This window comes from Prunus avium, chromosome 2 (assembly GCF_965620075.1).
Source record: "Prunus avium chromosome 2, drPruAviu1.hap1.1, whole genome shotgun sequence".
NCBI lineage: Eukaryota > Viridiplantae > Streptophyta > Magnoliopsida > Rosales > Rosaceae > Prunus > Prunus avium.
The window spans coordinates 39,880,298-39,902,517 of NC_142285.1; the positions used below are offsets into that span (position 1 = coordinate 39,880,298).

The 22,220-nt window shown below is 38.0% G+C and overlaps 1 protein-coding gene across 2 annotated transcripts; it reads left to right on the plus strand.

The window, feature by feature from the left end:
- Positions 1-17,553: 17,553 nt before the first annotated feature.
- EGY2 (ethylene-dependent gravitropism-deficient and yellow-green-like 2) lies at positions 17,554-21,803 on the plus strand. 2 transcript variants are annotated; one of them, XM_021949863.2, is made up of 12 exons: positions 17,554-17,901; positions 17,973-18,057; positions 18,134-18,253; positions 18,582-18,635; positions 18,731-18,838; positions 19,097-19,171; positions 19,249-19,354; positions 19,467-19,560; positions 20,078-20,231; positions 20,539-20,746; positions 20,987-21,147; positions 21,248-21,803. In XM_021949863.2, exons 1-12 carry the CDS (start codon positions 17,744-17,746, stop codon positions 21,494-21,496), a joined length of 1,572 nt encoding a protein of 523 aa, XP_021805555.2. In that variant the 5' UTR covers positions 17,554-17,743; the 3' UTR covers positions 21,497-21,803. The 2 variants fall into 2 exon arrangements, with proteins under 2 accessions (XP_021805555.2, XP_021805557.2); XM_021949865.2 differs by having other exon boundaries at positions 17,985-18,057.
- The last annotated feature ends 417 nt before the right edge of the window (positions 21,804-22,220 follow it).

The window sequence follows — 22,220 nt, forward strand, 5'->3', positions numbered from 1 at the left end:
GTCATGGTGTTTGGTCATAACCTTGTGTTCCTAATTCCCTAATTTGATCATTTGTTGTCTAACCTAAAATTAAGCATTAGGAACCCATTAAGCATAGAAGAACAATTTAAACAACCAAGCATGTATCTAATCCCTATTGTCGAATGTCCATACATACTCTTCATATTCATAGTTTAATTCGAATTAAAGCATGGTGTCTACTCTTAATTCAAACCAAGATAGCTAACATGCAAGCCTAAATGGTGATCAATCATTCAAACTAGCATATTAACTTATAAGCAAAATGAATAAGAACAAAAACCATAATTGAAACTTGGAAACTAATTAAACTTGAATACTTAAGAAAGAATGTACATTACAAATAAAAGTAAAGTGGAACTAAGAAAACTTGAAGGAAAATTTAGTAAAATCATTTTGTTACAACAATTGACAACTTGAAAGGAAACTAAGAGAATTTGAGAGAGAGAAGGGAAGGGAGCTCTAGAGAAGTGTTTGAGAGCTCCCCCATTTGGGGTGTGTTTTGAAGCTTGAAGGCTTCTCTATTTATAGGGCTAAGAGGGAGGAACAATATGATGAAATCCAACACCATCATTCCTCTTTTAATACAACCCATAACTCACACTTCATCTTGTCTATGTTAGTGTGGTTGGAATCAATCTCATCCCATACTTATTTTGCTGCACTTGAAGCTTTCTTCACATGGGTTTTCAAAGGTGTTCAATTGTGGCTGCCTTTTGCTGCCAACCCATGTGGTCTTCTTTTGGTTGTTGAACAAAAACGAGTCTTCTGAACCAGACTTGGTGTAGGAAGGCCAGAGGTTTCAAAACTTATCCAATGGGGCTCAAATTTGGATATGTTATAGTAGACACCCATTGGAACAATTTATATGAAGAAAGTATTCCCATCGGAGCAGTAGAAGTGTGCGTTTTGGGCCTTACAATTTGGCTGCCGAACAGAGACTGGAATTGACTTCATTTCATTTATGCTTTACATGCATGCACATGCTTTCTCTTTAATAGCTCCATTATGTACCAACTTGCTCTTTTAGAATTTCATAGCTGGAATGCCTCCCTACTTCACTCATTATGTTGGGTACAAAGTCAGTTATAGTTGGGGTGAGGCACATGGCTAAAAGGAGGCACATGGCAAAAAGCTGGCAGCTGCAAATCCTCCTGAGCAAGGTTGAGTGTTGGACGGGCTAAGCACTCCACATATGTTCAATTGGGCTGAAATTTGGATATGTTGTACTAGACACCCATTGGAACAAGTTTCATGAAGATCTTCACCTCATCCGAGCCCCAGAGCATGCTGATCCAAGGCCAAGAAGTTGACCTACGAAACTGGGCTGGCAAGGGTTTGTAGCCAAAATTAGTTTGTTTTTAAGCTCTTCTTCCATTCACCCAAATCAGGCCTTAACATGCATGGATTGCATCATTTCATCCAAAGCCATCATTGTTACCTAAAGCTCAATGAATTGAAAGATAAACACAAAAATGATTAAAAGCACAAGTTTAACTAAAAAACATAACCAAATCATAAACTAGAAGGGTACGAAATGATATACAATTATGAACCGATCATATAGCGCTGAAGAAAGGGGAAAGGACGTGAACTATCCCTTCTGAGGCAGCCATTGGAGTTGCATACGGTGAGTGATCCCTTCTGATGTAGCCATTGGAGTTAAAATTCCTGCAGCAGTGACTGAGTGAGTGAGAAAATTTCTGTGTAAGCTTCGAAATTTGGGGTTCATCGGGGGTACAGTTAAAGGTTAGGGTTTCATTTTGGGGGTAGTTGGGTTTTTGGTCCTTTTGGCTGATAGTGATGGAAGAGTTTGACTTCCATTGGGGTGGTGTTGCGCCTAAATACAGTAAGTGATTCTGCCTGTTTGAATACGTATGAGTTGGTTTTGTTTTCATCTGTGTGGTCCATAGCTTTTAAAGATTCCTTACACGCTTTGTTGCTTTATACTGTCGTTGACTGCAACACTTAGGGTTTTTTTTATCCCTTCTTGTCTTCTATCTATGCCTCACACCAAATGGACTGAAGTTATTCCATAGCAATTTAAAAACTGAATGAAATGTGTACTGTATATTTTGGTTTTGGTGCAGAACATTGAATTAAAACATGGTTTTGTTTGATTTTAGGTGTGTGTATTTTAGCATTGTTTTGACCCTTGTTTACTGTGCAGGTAACCATGAAAACTATAGTTTAGAACTTCACCATGGGGGTGTGTTGCAAAGTGGGGAGTATAAAAATGGAAAAGTTTGTTACTTGGATAATGTTGTACAGGATTTTCTGTCATTGGTAGACTTAAGAAAGATAGGGAAAGGGCTTGGTTACAATGTAGACATTTCCAACCCCAAACCAACTCTGGAAATATGGTATAGGAAGGGTGGAACCCATGGTGTAGGTGGGCTTGAACTTATCAGCTCTGATGCTAAACTGGTTGACATGCTGGGCCAAATGCCATGTAATAGGATTGTGGGGTTGTACTATATTGAAGTGGGCAATTCTAATATAGTTTGGAGTCAAGGTTTGGATGGTGCAGACAATTATGCAGAGCAACACAATGTTCAGGTGGAAGATGAAACTGGGGTGGAAGATAATGTTGATGTTGAAGATAAAGATGAAGCTGAGGTTGTAGACAGTGAAGAAGATGATGGAGAATTTGTTGATAGTGATTACGAGTTCAGTGAAGAAGAATTTGGGTTTAAGACAGTTGAAGTGCCTGTTCATGAAGGGGCAGAGGACAAAGGAGGCGATAGTAATAGGAGGCCTGGTTTTGAAGCTCCTGGAGAGGTGTCATCAGATGGCGAGCACACCTCAGATTTTGATACTGAAAGTGAGGGTGATGGGGATGATATGGAAGGGGATAATGAAGGGACAAGTAAGGTGAGAAGGAAAAAAAAACTGCCTCGGTTTAAGCAGTATAGAAGGGCGGTGGACTTAAAGAATCCTGAGTTTCGGCTTGGGATGCAATTTGAAAACAGACAGGTTCTTAAGGAGGCACTCAGGGAATATTCCATTATTCATGGAAGGAAACTGTTCTTTGAAAAAAATGACAAGATGAGAGTAAAGGCAATTTGCAACGGAGGATTAAAATGTCCATTTGTGGTTTATGCTTCACAGATTGGAAAGAATGTGCAAACATTTGTAATTAAGAAGTTGAGCTTAGAACACACATGTGGGAGGGTGGAGAAACTGAAGTTTGCTAATCCCAAATGGATTTGTGACAGATTTTCTGGCAAGATTAAGAGAAACACAGATTGGAATCTCAAAGCTTTTCAAGGAGAAGTTTTGGAGTCCTATCATGTGAGGGTGTCCAAAACTCAAGTGTATAGGGCAAAGAAATTGGCTAAAGCCCAAATTGAAGGAAACTACATACAGCAATATGCACGGTTGTAGGACTATGCAGAGCAGTTGAAGAAAACCAACAAAGGTAGTACAGTGAAAATTAAGTGTGATATGGTTGGGGGTGAAGCAATATTTCAAAGGATTTATGTGTGTTTGGCTGCTTGTAAAAGAGGGTTTTTAGAAGGGTGCAGGCCTGTAATTGGGGTTGATGCTTGCCATTTGAAAGGTCCTTATCCTGGCCAAATATTGACTGATGTAGGAGTTGATGGTAATAATGGTCTTTTCCCAATTGCATATGCTGTGGCTGAGATTGAAAACAAGGACTCTTGGATTTGGTTTCTGTCTTTGTTGATTGAAGATTTAGGTATTAGAAATGGTTTATCCTGGGCTTTCATAAGTGATAAGCAAAAGGGGCTCATACCTGCCATTGCACATGTACTACCAACTGCAGAGCATAAGATGTGCGTCCGGCACTTGTACAATAATTTCAGAGCAACACATCTTGGTCTCACTCTTAAACACATGTTGTGGGCAGCTGCCAGAGCCACTACTATTCCTTGGTGGGAAGCAGAAATGGACAAGATGAAGGAAGAGGACTTGGAAGCTTGGAAATAGTTGGTGCAGAGATGTTGTGTAGATACAGCTGCACCAAAATGGATTCAGTTGCATCCTCAACTTGTGATACTCGCAAGTGCACGAGCCGTTGGTAGTTTAGCATATGTAAGTGCGAGGTCGATCCCACGAGGATTGGTGATTGAATGATCCAATTCATTTCCCTACACAAAACATAAATGAAAACAAAAGGAAATAAATACAACAAGAAAGAAAGAAAATAACTAACTCAAGCAGATAAGTTCCCAAGTTCAATTTAGATTAATGGATTGATTCTAGCTAAAGTATGATTAAGCCATGGTGTGTGGTCATAACCTTGTGTTCCTAATTCCCTAATTTGATCATTTGTTGTCTAACCTAAAATTAAGCATTAGGAACCCATTAAGCATAGAAGAACAATTTAAACAACCAAGCATGTATCTAATCCCTGTTGTCGAATGTCCATACATACTCTTCCTATTCATAGTTCAATTCGAATTAAAGCATGGTGTCTACTCTTAATTCAAACCAAGATAGCTAACATGCAAGCCTAAATGGTGATCAATCATTCAAACTAGCATATTAACTTATAAGCATAATGAATAAGAACAAAAATCATAATTGAAACTTGGAAACGAATCAAACTTGAAACTAAAGAAAAGAATTTACATAACAATGAAAATTAAGTAGAACTTGGAAAAACTTAAGGAGAATTTCAGCACAAAGATCTCATTATAACAATTGAAAACTAGAAAGAGAAACTAAGAGAATTTGAGGGAGAGAAGGGAAGGGAGCTCTAGAGAAGTGTTTGAGAGCTCCCCCCCTTGGGGTGTGTTTACAAGCTTGGGAAACCTCACTATATATAGGCCTAAGGAAGCTGAAAATCTGAATTAAGTATGGCTAATGCATACAACACTTTGTTTTATAAAATCTGAAATGGTTGATGCACTTCACTAATGCATACAACACTTCCATTATAAAATCTGAAATGGTTGATGCACTTCACTAATAAATCCCACCAGCAGCCCTAGCTCATCTTCATGTCACCATGACCAAGCTTCCAACCAGAAATAATAGCTCATCCTGAGGTCAGCATGACCAGAAACTTCAAGGGCTTACGAATTGGGCTTCCCTTAAGCAAATTAAGACTTTAAGCACTCAAACTTGAAGTTCAGAATGTCTTCTTTCCAGCCATATATCATTTGGGCCAATCCAAGGTCGGAGGAGGAAGTTAAGGCCAAAACAAATTGCTAACTCATTTTGCGCGCTGATAAAATCCATCCTGAGCATGGCTCTGTGTTTGCTAGGTAACAGACTCCACAATTATCCAATGGGGCTGAATTTCGGATATGTTATAGTATACACCCATTGGAACAACTTTCATGAAGAATGTGGCCTCATCCGAGCTATGTAGGTTGCTGAAACAAAGCTTGCAATATGACCTACGAAACTGGGCTGGCAGGGGACTGTAGCCAAAATTGAGTTTGTCTTTAAGCTCTTCATCCATTCATCCAAATTAGGCCCTAACATGCATGGATTGCATCATTTACTATCCAAAGCCCTCATTATTACCTAAAGCTCAATGAACTGAAAGATAAACACAAAAAGGATTAAAAGCACAAGTTTAACTCAAAAACATAACCAAATCATAAGCTAGAAGGGTACAAAATGATATACAATTATGAACCGATCAAATACCCCCAAACCTAGATTTTGCTAGTCCTCGAGCAAAACAAAAGGAAAACAAAGATAAAAACAAACAAGAAGTTAACTAGACCACTTTCGTAGGTAACTCGATTGCATTGAGCATATGCAACAAGCCTTTAAACCTCTAGGCATCCCTAGTAGGAGGAGTTGTGTCTCCTGAGGGTTTAACAGTTACGATACCCACAAACGTTTTTCTAACTCTACAAAACAAAATGGTTAGAAAACTTATTAGATTTGTTAGTTCTTAAGCAAAACCAAAAAACAAAAACAAACATAAAAATAAAAACAAAACACAAAACACAAAACACAAAACACAAAAACAAAAAAAAAACAAAATCAAAATAAAAACTCAAAACAATCTTTCCGAACATTTTGTGAAGAGAAATGACTCATGCACATGACTTAAACGTTTTGACAATAAAAGCTCAATTTTAGACATTATTCACAAAGCGGCAAAGTTCAAAACATAATATGCTCAAAGTGTAGTAGTGTGATAGCCAAATGCAACAAATTCCCCAATCTTAGTTTTCACACAATTTCAAAAATCATACAAAGCACAAATTCAACTTCAAATCTCACCAAAGTTGTCCTCTCACAAATGAATCACTCGGAAGAGGGCTACAATGCAACACTCAGTTATAAACATGAGATTAGAGTTAAACCATAAGGGACTTAACTCGCAATAGAAAGATGAAGAACTTGCATTAATATGATCTCAAGAAGGATGCCAAACACTTAAAAGTAGAAAAATAAATGCAATTCAACCACATGACATTTAAGATCAATTTAGGTCTTTAGCATAGGTTGTAATGGGGCCAAGGCTGTAAGGTGAGTAAGAAATGAAGGGTATGGATAAAACAAAGTCCAAGAAACTCAAAATATAAGAGCATAAAACAATTGTTTACAAGACTTCGAATCATCACGATTAGATTTTTTTATTTTACACGATCAAAACTCCTTATACCTTCATTTACAATTATTCATACTCCTTTCCTTGAATTGAACAAACACCAATTTATTTAGAAGGCCCAAAAATGAAACCCAAAAATGAAATTTCATTCAACCACCACTTAATCACAATTTTTCTCTTTTCTTTTCTTTTCTTTCACCAATTGAGTGAATTTTTTTTTTCTTTATGTAATATCCCTTCCCAAACTTAGCATGAAAAACACATCCGAATTAGAGCTCATGAGTTCCTTAGAAAGGTAAATTCTTGTTTTTCGGGCTAAGGCGAGGAAATATAATTGGTAAAATGAAAGAAAAGGTTTACATGTAGGCTCAAAATGGTTAACAATGGAAAATCATGCTTAAGCATGCATAAGGTTAGCTTGAAAGGCACAAATGATCCAAAGAGGGCCTTAATATCACTTCTTAAATGTCATGAAATCAAATTGCATAAGAATGAATGACTTTTAAGTGTTCAACCAAATCAATGAATAATGAGATCAAACAACAACTTTGATGACAAGAAAATAAGAGTATGTATATAACACTCATGAATTGAAGTACAAGGCTTAAAAGCTCACTTTATATAGTTGGTTAAATAAGTCTAATTTATGATTCATACAATTCTTTAGATCATGCAAATCCTTTAATTGGAAAATTATGAAACAAATGGCAAGTGCAAAGAAGGTTTCGAACATGTCATGCTAGAACGATGCCAAATTAATTAATTAATTAATTTTTTTTTTACAATAAAAATTTACAAGGAAAACAAAATAAATAATAAATAAAATTCAATTTTCATTTAAGTCATGCAAACATTTATCACAATCTCATCAAATGTGTTCGGAAAGTGAATAAAATCAAAATCAAAATCAAAAATCAAAATAAAAGCAAGACTTAACAAAATAAAATAAAAATAAAAACAAGCAAATAAAAAAATAAAAAAAATAAATTAAGGAAAAACCAAATTTACATGCTAAACTCCAATACCCCCAAACCTAGAAATGAACATTGTCCTCAATGTTTAAAATTTAGGCACAAGCAATGTCAAACATAACAATTGAAGGTATTAAAGCAAATAAATAAATAAATAAAACAAAAAACAAAAATAAAATAAAATAAAATAATTACAAAATAAAAATTACAAAACAAACAAACAAATAAAAAGAAATGAAACAGTAAAACAGTCGAAACAAAAAGCCCTAAACAGACAGTCTTACGCAAACCAAAACCCAAACAATTAAAAGCCCAACCCAAAAGAAAGTTAACCCACCTTGAAACCTAAACAACGGTGAAAACCCGACCCACAATAAAATCCGAAGCCCAGACGTTTATTTTTTATTTTTTATTTTTATTTTTTTTAATTTTAAAAAAAAAGTGCATTGGGAGCGCAAAGAGTGTGATTTCTGAAAGGGAAGAGCGTGGTCCCTGATGCCTTGGTTCATGGGGAGTCACGGGTGAAAGGGGTGAGGGACGTGTCGGCGTGCAGAGGCAGCAGTCACATCCCCCAAGCCAGAATTATTGGCTTCTTGGGTGAAGCGGGACGACTTTTTTACTAGAAGGTGGTGAAAGGTGAAAATGCAATTAAGGGGGTTGGGAAACGGGTGCGGCGACATATAGAGATAAGCGGTAAGGGCCGCACAGAACTCAGAACCGCAGCGGCTAGGGTTTAGCAGACTAAGTCTATAAAAGGTAAAAAGAAAGGGTAAAAAAAACACAAACTCAGAAACACACAAAAGAGAAAAGAAAGAAAGAAGAAAAGAGAGTGAGAAATCAAATGGCCTCTAACTACCCATTTTCGTTGGATCTCAACCTAGCTCCACCGACTCAGACACGAGGCCAAGCAGCGGCACCAGTATGGATGCCCTACTTTGCTTCCGCACGGGGGCCTGTGACAGTAACTGACTCAATACTCCTGGACAACGATGTTGCCATTGGAGTGGGCAGAAATTTGGTGACTCCTAAAGATATACGTGTTCTGGGGACAAGGGATGACAACCGGGTCGTGAGCGATGCCCTGGCACTGAGCGTGCAGAGTACAGCAACAGTCGCAAGTTTGGGTCATCGCCTACTTGCGAAGTCCCATGAGGTAGAGGTGCTGAAAGGTCAGTTGGCGGCGGAGCGAAGTATGGTTGATGAGTGTCAGACTGCTATAAAAAGCTTGAAAAGGGAGAGGTCAAGGATAGTGGAGGTGAATCGACACCAGCTAGAAGTATTGCGGGACGAGAATAAAAACCTATCAAAAATGGTAGAGTTGTACTCTCGCGACATGCGAAAACAGCTGGAGGACCTAGACCGACCGGGTAAACGCAAACAAGCAGATCGCGAGAGTAGTTACGCTCAAGCTAAGATTGCGATCTTTGGGAGCTCAAGTGATGAGCCCCAAGAAGCTGTGCGTGAAGCCCAGGAAGAGGACAGCCAGAGGGCCAAACTCAAAGCTCCAATGGTCGAGACACCGAGCACTGTGAAGAAATGACTTCTACTGCATTATTGATGTTTTTATTTTATTTTGTTGTTTTTGTATTTTCGTTATTTTGTTTCGGAAATAAAATAGTAAAGTTACAGAAGAAAAAAAAAAAAAAAAAACGGAAAAGAAAGCACACTTCCCAAACTTAAATCAAATAAAGACGACAAACGGAAAAGAAAGCACAGTTCCCTAACTAAAATAAACTAAAGATGATAGCCGAAAGGGAAAAGCAAAAACACAAAGCTCTAGAAAATGAAAGTAACGGGCAAAAATATTAAACACCAGAAAACACGGAGGAAAAAAAGTAAAGTAAAGTAAAGGTGCTCCCCCTTGAAGCGATTAGGTCGAGCATGCCCGGGAAATCCGAAATGGTGTTGGCTCTCTCTCATCAGCATATGTCTATTTAAACCACACCTCTGCAAGCGGATGATACCCAGCATTTCTTCCTGCAAACTCAAGGAAAAACATCAAAAAATTCAGAAGCAAAACAAATGGCATCCTCATGCACTCACCTTGATGATCTCAACCTTGAGCTCTCACTTGCACCACCGAATGCCCAGACAAGGGCTCCTCCAAACACTGTCTTTCCAAACTCTTCATATCATCACGGCACGGCCTCAAACTTTGCTGAGGCAATACCGAACTTTTCTGAGGCACTGTCGAACAAAGCAGTGCTGCTAGGAGGCATGATTAGCAGCAAGCTCACTCCGACAGATCATCTGCATGTGGCACAGAGGTCTGATAAGGCAGCGGTAGAGGAGTCCCACAATTTAACTGTGCTCCACGCGGTCTCCGCTACCAATTTGGGCATGCGATTACTGGCGAGGACAAGGGAGTGTGCCGCGATGAGCGAGGAAATAGCTTCCTTGAAGGCTATGGTGGCGGACTTGCAGAAGCGGCTCTACTGTGCCAATCAGCACGTGGAAGCACTGCAGAGAAAAAATGAGGACCATGTGGAGCTGCTGCAGATTCTACAAGTGCGACAAAATAGAGGCAAGCCTTGATGATGATGGAGATGAAGAAGATGAAGAAGATGATGAAGAAGATGATGATGTTGTTTTTTATTTTTATTGTTTTTTATTTTTTTGTTTTGTTTTTTTTATGCAATGTTTGAAATTAAAAAAAAAATGTTTTAACACTCAGAAATAAACTAACTAACCATACCACGTAAATAAATAAATAAACTAACATAACAAAACAAAAACAGAAACAAAACAAAAACAAAAACAAAGACTCAACAAAAAAGAAAACAAAGAAAATAAAGAAAACTTAATTTAAAAACACACGAATATACAAGCAACTCACGGATGACCAGTTAAGGGCCTCAGAAAACACAGCCAGGGGATCCGGGAAGGTTGGAGGGGTCACAATGGTCCCGCTTAAAACCCAAACTTCTTAGACACCGAAGGTGTCGCCTAAATAACTCCTAGACACTGTATTAACGGAAGTGCTCACTGGGGTTACCATAAGTCGGCTCATATGAAAAATCTTTTTTTTTTTTTTTTTTTAAAATTTTTAAGATAAGAAATAAAAACAAATTAAGATAAAATGAAACAACAAACCATAAACGAAAATGAACTAAGTACTCTAAACAAACTCAAACAAACGATATAAATTATTGTACTAAAAGAAACAAACCAAGAAACCAAAGAAAAAAACAAACAACACTTTCTATCACCTATTTATCACCATTTGGACAGATTCGTTTCTATGTTTTTCAGCTTCGACCTCTGTTCAGTTTTTAGGCTATAACTTTCCAACCGTAAGTCCAAATTTTACGTTCTTTATATGGTTGGATTCAGCACAGAAAAACAAAGAACTCAGCGCGGACCAAAAGGTAAAAACAATGACGGAAAGAAACATAATTCAAAGAAGAGAAAGGATTGAAATGCTCCCCCTTGAAGCGATTAGGTCGAATGTGATGCACTTGGAGGTCGCGACTTCTCCCATTGCTCCACACTTCCCATTCTTATGATTGAGGTTGCCATCTCTCTCCATTTTTATTAAGCTATCATAAATTGCTAAAACAAACACACAAACTTGAAATGGAATTAAAAGGATTAGGAAATAAAAACTAAAATGAAAAGGAAAATCAACACACATCCAATTCCATGCTTCAAAGCAACAAGCACCAATGGGTTGTGTAAGCTGGGACTTAAACCCAGTTCTCTTGCTTGTTGGGCAATTGTCCTTTTCTGTTGGACTACAAACACAACTTGTCCATTAACGTCATTAACTTTAAAACTTGAAATTGTCTAGAAAAACATGAAAATGAAAAATAAAAATAAAACAAGTAGGGAAAAGAAATAGAACCAAACTATGTTGCCAATCCCCGGCAACGGCGCCAAAAACTTGTTGTGTAGATACAGCTGCACCAAAATGGATTCAGTTGCATCCTCAACTTGTGATACTCGCAAGTGCACGAGCCGTTGGTAGTTTAGCATATGTAAGTGCGAGGTCGATCCCACGAGGATTGGTGATTGAATGATCCAATTCATTTCCCTACACAAAACATAAATGAAAACAAAAGGAAATAAATACAACAAGAAAGAAAGAAAATAACTAACTCAAGCAGATAAGTTCCCAAGTTCAATTTAGATTAATGGATTGATTCTAGCTAAAGTATGATTAAGCCATGGTGTGTGGTCATAACCTTGTGTTCCTAATTCCCTAATTTGATCATTTGTTGTCTAACCTAAAATTAAGCATTAGGAACCCATTAAGCATAGAAGAACAATTTAAACAACCAAGCATGTATCTAATCCCTGTTGTCGAATGTCCATACATACTCTTCCTATTCATAGTTCAATTCGAATTAAAGCATGGTGTCTACTCTTAATTCAAACCAAGATAGCTAACATGCAAGCCTAAATGGTGATCAATCATTCAAACTAGCATATTAACTTATAAGCATAATGAATAAGAACAAAAATCATAATTGAAACTTGGAAACGAATCAAACTTGAAACTAAAGAAAAGAATTTACATAACAATGAAAATTAAGTAGAACTTGGAAAAACTTAAGGAGAATTTCAGCACAAAGATCTCATTATAACAATTGAAAACTAGAAAGAGAAACTAAGAGAATTTGAGGGAGAGAAGGGAAGGGAGCTCTAGAGAAGTGTTTGAGAGCTCCCCCCCTTGGGGTGTGTTTACAAGCTTGGGAAACCTCACTATATATAGGCCTAAGGAAGCTGAAAATCTGAATTAAGTATGGCTAATGCATACAACACTTTGTTTTATAAAATCTGAAATGGTTGATGCACTTCACTAATGCATACAACACTTCCATTATAAAATCTGAAATGGTTGATGCACTTCACTAATAAATCCCACCAGCAGCCCTAGCTCATCTTCATGTCACCATGACCAAGCTTCCAACCAGAAATAATAGCTCATCCTGAGGTCAGCATGACCAGAAACTTCAAGGGCTTACGAATTGGGCTTCCCTTAAGCAAATTAAGACTTTAAGCACTCAAACTTGAAGTTCAGAATGTCTTCTTTCCAGCCATATATCATTTGGGCCAATCCAAGGTCGGAGGAGAAAGTTAAGGCCAAAACAAATTGCTAACTCATTTTGCGCGCTGATAAAATCCATCCTGAGCATGGCTCTGTGTTTGCTAGGTAACAGACTCCACAATTATCCAATGGGGCTGAATTTCGGATATGTTATAGTATACACCCATTGGAACAACTTTCATGAAGAATGTGGCCTCATCCGAGCTATGTAGGTTGCTGAAACAAAGCTTGCAATATGACCTACGAAACTGGGCTGGCAGGGGACTGTAGCCAAAATTGAGTTTGTCTTTAAGCTCTTCATCCATTCATCCAAATTAGGCCCTAACATGCATGGATTGCATCATTTACTATCCAAAGCCCTCATTATTACCTAAAGCTCAATGAACTGAAAGATAAACACAAAAAGGATTAAAAGCACAAGTTTAACTCAAAAACATAACCAAATCATAAGCTAGAAGGGTACAAAATGATATACAATTATGAACCGATCAAGAGACCACCCAATAATTGGACCAGATCTCATTTTCATACAAGGTATAAGTGTGATCTTCTACTGAACAACCTTTGTGAGAGCTTTAATGCAGCTATAATTGATGCCAGAGATAATTCCATTTTAACATGTTTGGAGAGTATTCAAATGTATGTGATCGAAGGGCTGCTTGTGGTAAATGGAAACACCCTGTTGGCCCAAGGATATTCAAAATAATTGAGAAGAACAAGATGGGAGCTTCTCAATGCATTCCTAGATTGGCTGGAGAAAATGTATCAAGTCAGTCACATGTATGGTGGGGAGTTTGTTGTAGATCTTGCAGCAATGTCTTGTAGTTGTAGGAGATGGGATTTATGTGGCATACCCTGTGCACATGCTATTTCAGCTATATTCCACAGAGATGAAAACCCTGTTGAATATGTACATGAGTGTTATAAGCCAGAGACATACATGAGGTCATATCAACCAATAGTTCACCCCATCCCTTCTATGGATCAGTGGGTTAAGGGTGGCTTGCCTCCAATTAGACCTCCATTTCATAAGCGGCAACCAGGAAGACCCAAGAGAGTGAGGACAAAGGAGGCTGTTGAGGTTCAATTACCAGCCCCAAACCTACCAAACCCTTTGCCTCCAGGTTACACTGCTCCAGCATCAAAACTTAGAAGACTCTTCATTAAAATTAGATGTGGAGCATGTGGAAAAGAAGGCCACAATCGAGGAGGATGTGGAAGACAGGTTGTTTAATAAAAAAAGGTTTTGTTATGCATTTTAATTATTTGTACTGTGGTCCGCTGTGGTTGTGATTTTGTATAGTTGTGCTTGTATGTTGTGCAGGCTGAGGCAGCCCAAAATGGGAATGTTGGCCAAAATGAAGTTCAAGCAGCTGACAATGGAAATGCAGGCCAAAATGATATTGCCCCAGCCCAAACTAAGACTGCCCCAGTCCAAACTAATGCTGCCCCAACTCAAACTGAAACTAATGCTGCCCCAACTCAAACTGACACTGCCCTAGCCCAAATTGAAGTTATTAGGCGCAGAGGAAGAGGAAGAGGAAGAGGAAGAGGCTTATGGAATCCAGCTGCAAGGATGTCATCTTTACAACCAGTTAGTTGCCTATTATTCTTGCCCAACTCAGATTTTTTATGTTTGCCTATATAGTAATATATTTTGTTTGTGGTTTTTATCTTAGGTGGTAAGGGATATCAGTCAAGGAAGGGCCAATCTGCCAATGACATTCTCACAAGTGCCCTTGCAAGGAAGATTCAAACACACTGTCAAAAGAGGAGGACAAGTATAGATTGTTAAGACTGATTTTGTGGACTTTTAAGACCTATTTTTGGACTCTTATGTACTTACTATGTGGATGTGTATTTTGGGTGAACAATTATAAACTCAAGTATGCTATTTGGTAATGTTATTTTGAAGGCTCTTTTGCCTATTCTATGTAATGTTCAGGTGTATTTTGGATTGTATGTAATGTGCAGTTGGTGAATGTTAATTGGTAATTGAAGCCTTTTGGATTGTATGTAATGTGCCCCTGTTCATTTGGTATACACTGCCAATTCGGCACAAAATCAGCTTATATAGCAAAAATCTGATACATTGCCAAATATGCACAAAATAACCTTAGCCCAGGTTTCTGCCCATTTCTGCACTACCATCAAAAGCTGTTCAAGAGTATATACAACATTATGCCCATTTTCTGCCATTTCTACACTACCAAATCATCCATATTGATGAACAATATCACAATTATTAAACAAAACAGAACAACAACCCAGAACCACCTTTGTCTTTGTCGATAACTCAACATTTCCCCTTCTAGTACAACAACTTGTTGACCCATTCCCAGATTCTGTTTTTTCAAAATCTTGATTTCTTCTTCCTCTTCTCTCAGTTTTTGCTCTAATTTATTCTTCTCTTCTTCCATCTTTCTGAAATTCTCCGCCATTGCTCTCAATTCGTCCTCCATTCCTCTTACTCTTCTAAGTAACCCAGGCAAGATTTCCTTTCCTCGTGCGCATGTTTCTTTCTCCACCCATTCGAAAAAATGCACCCCCCTCTTACTATTCTGCAATTCAAACAAAACGAAACACCAATTTCAGACCCAAAATACCACCAATTTCTTTCTCCAACCATGTGAAAAAACGAAACACCAATTAACCCTTATGCAATTCAAACAAAAACTTACCCGATTATTGCAACATGCCTCAAATCTTCTTCCGGGATTCAGATCTATCCATGAAGTCCGCCGTTTGATTTCCAACCCACACTCGCAGTAACGACGCCTGCAATTTGAATCTGTCGAACTCTCCGACATTTTTCCTTCCCTCGTAGCCCCTTCTCAGGTCTTCAGTTCTTCAGTCTTCATTTGGGGGTCGAAGCCAAGGGTTTAAGGCGAGTGTTCAGATTCGAAGGAGAGTCTTCAGACTCGAAAGGACGTTTTTACCCCTCATTTTGACGGACAAATTGACAGAATTGGACGGCAGGACCTAATTGCACCCTATTGTCAAATTAAAGTACGAAATTGCCACAAAATTTAGTTCACGGACCCAATTGCAACTGGGGCCATAGTTGACGGACGTCTACAGTAATTAACCCAAATTGAAACTACAGGGACAAAATTGACCAAATTGAAACGACATGGACCAAAGTGGTAAAACTGACAAACTACAGGGACCAAAAGTGACCTTTTGCCTATTTAGGGCTGGTTTGGGGTTGCTTAACTTAAAAAATAAGCAGCTTTAAAAAAAAGTTTTGAAGATTTGGGTGTTTGGTAAAACAAAAATAAGCTGCTTATTTAATAAGTTGCTGTCATTCAAAGCTGAAAAACAGAAGCAGGTGGGGAGCTGCTTCTGAAAACTGTTGCGAGGAGAAGCATGCGGAAGGTTTAATGAAATTTTCATATTACCCATATTGCCCTTATTTGTTTCAAACAATTACAGACTTTTATCCTCGTTATCCCGGTTCGAGCCTCCCAGTAGTTGTTCCTCTTGGATTTTTTGTAGTTGTTTTGTTTTCTCTCTGCAACTTGCTCACCTCATCCTCTCTCTGCAACTTTTTCCCTTCCTCAATCCCTCAAAGCTACAAACTCAACCCAAAACCCCACCAACCCAGCTTCCTATTTTACAAACCTAGAAGATCTGCGAATTGGAAGGGAATGAAGATATGCAACTTTGATGGGGAAAATAAAGAGAGATCGGAAGGGAGAGAGAGACAAGGATAGAGAACTAGGGAGAGAAAGCAACTGTGTGAAATCACAGCAAAAACAAGTTTTGTCTTGAATATTTTGGATGAGGAAGATGACGAAAGAAAAAAAAAAGGGGGGGGGGGGGTGGGAAGGAAGAAGAAAGGAGAGAAGAGGGAGAGGGAAAAAAAAATTGGGGCCCGTGAAGGAAGAAGAAAAGAGAAAGCAGAGAAGGGAGAAAGAAGAAAAAAAGGGGAATGGAGCCTGGAAAGGAAGAAGAAAGGAAGAAACAGAGGAAAAAAAAATTGGGGCCGTGAAGGAAGAAGAAAAGAGAAAGCAGAGGAGGGAGAAAGAAGAAAAAAAAAAGGGGAATGGAGCCTGGAAAGGAAGAAGAAAGGAAGAAACAGAGGAAAAAAAAAAGGGGGGGGGGAGGGGGCCTGGCAGTGGCGGATGGGGAGGGAGAGAAGAAGAAGAGGAAGAGGAAGAAAGAAAGGGGAAAAAAAGAGTGAAGATAGATGGCGATGGAGTGGCGGGGGAGGCTGGGAAGAAAGAACCAGAGAGGAAGAAAAGAGGCCTGGGAAGGTAGAAGAAAAGAGGAAGAATTAAAAAAAAAACATGGGAAGGGAAGAAGTCTTGGAAGGAAGAAGAAAAGAGAAAGGAGGAGAAGAGGAAAGGAAAAAAGGGCGAGAGGTGGGGGGCCTGGGAAGGAAGAGGAAAAGAGGAAGAAAAGAAAACAGGAAGGGAAGAAGAATAAAGAAAGGAAGTGAAGAGGAAGAAACAAATAAAAATGAGAAAAAGGCAAAAAGAAAGGTGTCGGCTGGTTTTGAGTTTTTAATTTTTATTTATTTATTATTTTTAATAATTTGTTTTTGTTTTTGTGTGGGAAAAGTGTAAATTATAATTAAGATTCTTTAAAAAAAAATTGTAAGTGTATTGAACTTCCTTGTGTTTAAAAAAATAAATAAATAAATAAATAACACTTTTGTATTATGCCCTTTTTGGTCATTATACACTCTCACAGCACTTCTAAAAAAAAGTTTACCAAACGCTATGACACTGCTTTTTTTACTCACAACACTTTTATAAATACGAATTACCAAACACCTAGCTGCTTCACTTCACAGCTGTTTATTCTCGCAGCACAGCAGAAGCAGTTTTTTTAAAAAGCACAGCAATACCAAACTAAGCCTTAGTATGCTCGAATGATCCCGATTCGTAATCCGAGGTTCAAATTTTAATAAATAAACAAAAAGAAATAAAAGATATCATTACGCGCGTATTTAACCCAACGAAACGGAAAACAGATATTTCCTCTGCGTTTGTATGCTTCTGTGAGGATAAGACTCCTTCGCCTCATCGACATTCCGAAGCTTCAAAGTTTCAAACGAAAGCTTCTCAAACTATAAACCCTCGTCATCTCAGTTTCAATGGCGCTAGGGTTTCAACTGAATTAGAGCTTCTCGCTGACTATCTTTCAATTGAAATGAACTTATCGGCAACTTTTCGCGGGAATTTCGTTCCCTTATCGCAGTGCAGCTCTTGCTGCGATCTTCGTATTCAGCCTTATTTGGCTGCTTCGACGGGTTCTTGGCGAAAACGGCACCGTCGTAGAAGTAGTTTGAAGCTCTACCGGGTTTCGAGGTAAGGTTCTCTGTATGAGCTCATCAAATAATTATTTTGTTTTCTTCTGCTTATTTGGAATCTGATTATAGTGCGAAATTTAGAAATTTGAGGAAGCAAGAGGTTGTTTGTAGATTGAGTGAGACGCAGACCGAACCAGATAGCAATAATGATGAGGTGCAATTTCAATTTTATTATTGTTAGTGTTGATTTCTCAGCATTAGTGTGTTTCTCATTCATCTTGATGTTGTAGGAAAAAGAAGTAATTGAAAATGAAGGTGGAGATTCTGAGGAACCCCATCTTGATTCTCAGCCAATAGTTGTAGACCAAATAAACAATGATGCTGAAACTAAGGCTGAATTTGGTGTGCAGGTACTGTCTGTCATTGAAAAACTCACCTTCCCTTTACATCTGGAGTTTCTAGATTCACTTCTTAATCATAATTACTTATTGACTCCCATTCACTGGTTATACATGAAAATATTGACCTTTGGTGGTCCTGCATGAAATCCTGTCATAAAATTGTCCTTCAGATATCAGTCTCCCAACAGAAGAGGCCACCTGCCTGAAAGTTGTTCTCTCATAAATTATTCAATCTTTCTCTACTACAGACATCGACGATAAATATCTTATTTTGATGAGCAGGGTATTCAAATTAGCTCTGTTGATACTTAATGCGCTAAGGTTGTGTTTGAAACAGGATGTTGATAATAATGTAGAAGTTTCTAGTGGATCACCTCTGCCAGGTGTGAAGGTGATTATGAAGTTCTTTAATTTTCCTATATGAGAAGATACATCTTCCTGTCACCTCTTCTTTTAACATCTTCTTCTTAATAATTTCCTAAACAGCCACAGCAGGGTGAATCAATCCGGATTCCAAAGGAAACACTTGATATTCTTAAGAACCAAGTTTTTGGCTTTGATACTTTTTTTGTGACAGCCCAGGATCCATATGAGGTAAGTTGACTGGTTAAATTTCATTTAACCTTTTTATGTCTATATCATTTCTCTACTGGAAAGAAGTGAAAAAGAAAACTTGGGTAATGACAATACGGATGGGTGGTAGGAACTTTTACATGCTTATCTGTGGACTTAAACTATCCTACAGAAAGGAATTGAAAAAATGCTGATCATATAGCAAGCGTTTGAAATCTTAAGATATGCTTTCTAGCCCATGTGGTTGTACATCTCCGATTGTTGTGTTACTTCTGCCAGGCTGGAGTACTATTTAAAGGAAACCTGCGAGGAGTGGCTGCCAAAAGTTACGAAAAGATATCAAAGAGAATGCAGGTATATTTCTATCTTCTTTAGTTTCTGTTCAAATTTATGATCGATTCCTTGTTAACATCTGCACAATCTGTTTGCAGGACAAATTTGGGGATGAATATAAGCTTTTTCTTCTAGTCAATCCTGAGGATGATCAACCAGTGGCAGTTGTAGTTCCACGAAGGACATTACAGCCAGAGTCAACTGGTGATTATTTAGCTACTGCCCTGTTACAGGATTTCCATTGAAATTGTAGGCAGAAATCATTTTCTAAAGCTCACAATTTGTTACGATGATGGATTTGGTGTCAATCTTGCAGCGGTCCCAGAATGGTTTGCAGCTGGTGCTTTTGGATTGGTCACATTGTTTACTCTACTTCTTCGAAATGTTCCTGAATTGCAATCCAATTTACTGTATGCAATTTTCTTTTCTTGTATCCTCATTATGCTAAGTAAATATAAATTATTATTTTTCTATGATCTTGTATCCTCACTATGTTATCTTCTTATTTATCTATACCCTTAGATATATATAGTTTTGAATATAGAGCACACTCATGATCTGAAATACTTTAGGAGATTTTTCTCTCTGCTAATTTGTTTGAAACAGACGTCTGCATGATGTTATTTGCCATTTTATATGTGATTACTTTACTTTGAACCAACTTTTCTTGTGCAAGGACAAGTAATTCAGCAGTTATGCCCCCCTTTTCCCTTGTCCTCTTCCACAAGCCTCCTCCATTTCACTTTTGTCCTTGTTGATAAAGTTTACTTAAGAAAATTGCTAATTTAGTTTTCTTTCCCTAAATTTAAGTTATGGTTTCTAATATGTTGGTTTTTTAAGCGTTTATTTTAAATTTTGAGAAGACTACCTGGGACAACATTAATTGTTTCTTTTTGCTATTTGACGTCGTTTTTTTTAATGTCCCAGGTCAGCTTATGATAATCTTGAACTGTTAAAGAATGGTCTACCTGGAGCCCTTGTAACTGCATCTGTTTTGGGGATACATGAGCTCAGCCATGTTTTAGTTGCAAAAAACACTGGAGTCGTGCTTGGAGTGCCATACTTTGTCCCTAGTTGGCAGGTGAATTTCATAAGAAGATGTCCCCCCCCCCCCCCTTTTATAAGACAAGTTTCGTAGATGTAAATATCTGTTTGTATGTGTGCATGTAAGGCTGATTACCATCTGGAATCATCTACTTGTTCTTGGAGAATGATGTTACTTTTGGAATGCTAGTCTTGTCATAAGTTGAAAGAACTGCTAGGAGAAGTATAGAAATGATAATTTAATGTACAAAATGTATGGTGTATCACGAGGCAGACATTCTTGCTTCTAGGTGTGCGTACTGATCCATTTCAATTTTCTTTTCTAATGAGCTTTTTGCTGGCAGATAGGCTCTTTTGGTACAATTACAAGAATTATAAATATTGTACCCAAGCGTGAAGATCTTCTGAAAGTTGCAGCAGCAGGACCATTGGCTGGATTTTCCTTGGGTTTTGTTCTTTTGCTTTTAGGGTTCTTCTTACCACCTAGCGATGGTATTGGTGTTGTTGTCGATGCTTCTGTTTTTCACGATTGCTTTCTTGTGGGGGGTATTGGTAAGCACTTTATTTTAGAGATAAGTGGCGTGTAGATGCTTTATGTGATAAATAATGTGCTTGCTTGTTCAAGTGTGGCTGAATCTTCCACGGCTCTTAGAATAGTGGATTATTTTAACTTTTCATTTCAATCACCAAATCTGATTATGTAGGGAATTGACTTTATTTCAGCAATCAAAATCAGGGCTTTGTTTCCTTAAGAGAAGATATTGACTCTGACATTTTTTTTTTCTTTTATAGCAAAGCTTCTTCTTGGTGATGCGCTCAAGGAAGGCACTCCCATATCTCTTAACCCTCTGCTGCTATGGGCATGGGCCGGACTCGTTATCAATGCCATTAACAGCATTCCTGCTGGAGAGCTTGATGGGGGGAGAATTTCTTTTGCCATATGGGGAAGAAAGGTATGCGGGCCATTTCAAGTTCATTACAACTTAAACTGGAAGCTTGAAGTTGGAAATCTGATGTAAAATAATACTGATGATGGGTATTTTCATATGACAGGCTGCAACTCGCATCACAGGTGCCTCAATCGCGCTGCTCGGATTATCATCACTAGTTAGTGATGTGGCATTTTATTGGGTAGCTCTGATATTCTTCTTACAGAGGGGGCCGATTGCTCCCCTCTATGAGGAGATCACAGATCCTGAAGACAAGTATGTTGGCCTTGGCGTTTTAGTTTTGTTCTTGGGGTTGCTGGTATGCTTGCCTTACCCCTTTCCCTTCACAGAGGAAGTCATTACAAGTTTCTAAGGGAAAACTGACTCGTGCGTACATATTGGCTCAGATTCTAGTTGACACATACAACATCCTTATATAGCATGTAGTTGTTCTTCAAATGATTCACTTGAATTATTATTATTTATTAATAAAAGGTATTTTTAAAAATAAAATAAAAAACCTTGTGTAGCACATTTAGGTGGAGACAATGGTTTCTTAGATACAAGTAGTGTATACAATGAATCTCTCATAAGAGAGTTGTATAGAGACCTACCTGTACCTACCTACGCCTAACAAAATTGCAGGTAAAATAATAGTCAATATGGACACCATTTTTTTTCTGCTTTTGTTTTTAGTTTTTGCCAAAAATAGAAAAAGAACATGCCTTCAAAAATAAAAAACGCTTTTCAGATGTTGGCAGTGGAACTAGCAAAGTGAAAAAACTCTAAAGGGAATCCCAAAGGGCAATTTCTCATTGGTTGTGCTCGATTTCCTCATTACGGGACCACAGACAGACATATAAGATATATATAGCAAAACCATGGCAACTCTGAAATTTGAGAGCGACATTGTTATTAATGATTGCAACCCAACCCAGTTCGTCTGACTGGGGTTAAAACTGAAAACTGTTTTTCAAAATCAATACTAATTTATTTTTACGAGCGATAATTACGAAAAATCATGTATTTTAGATAATGTTTAATTTATACCACCCTTAAAAATGTAGGATGCATTCTATAAGGGTAGGGTAGGGGTA

Coding starts and splice junctions, on each gene's coding strand:
- EGY2 (XM_021949863.2), top strand. CDS start 17,744: ATGAACTTATCGGCAACTTTTCGCGGGAATTTCGTTCCCTTATCGCAG. Junction 18,058..18,133: donor CAGATAGCAATAATGATGAG/GTGCAATTTCAA, acceptor TTGATGTTGTAG/GAAAAAGAAGTAATTGAAAA. Junction 18,839..19,096: donor CAGCCCAGGATCCATATGAG/GTAAGTTGACTG, acceptor TACTTCTGCCAG/GCTGGAGTACTATTTAAAGG.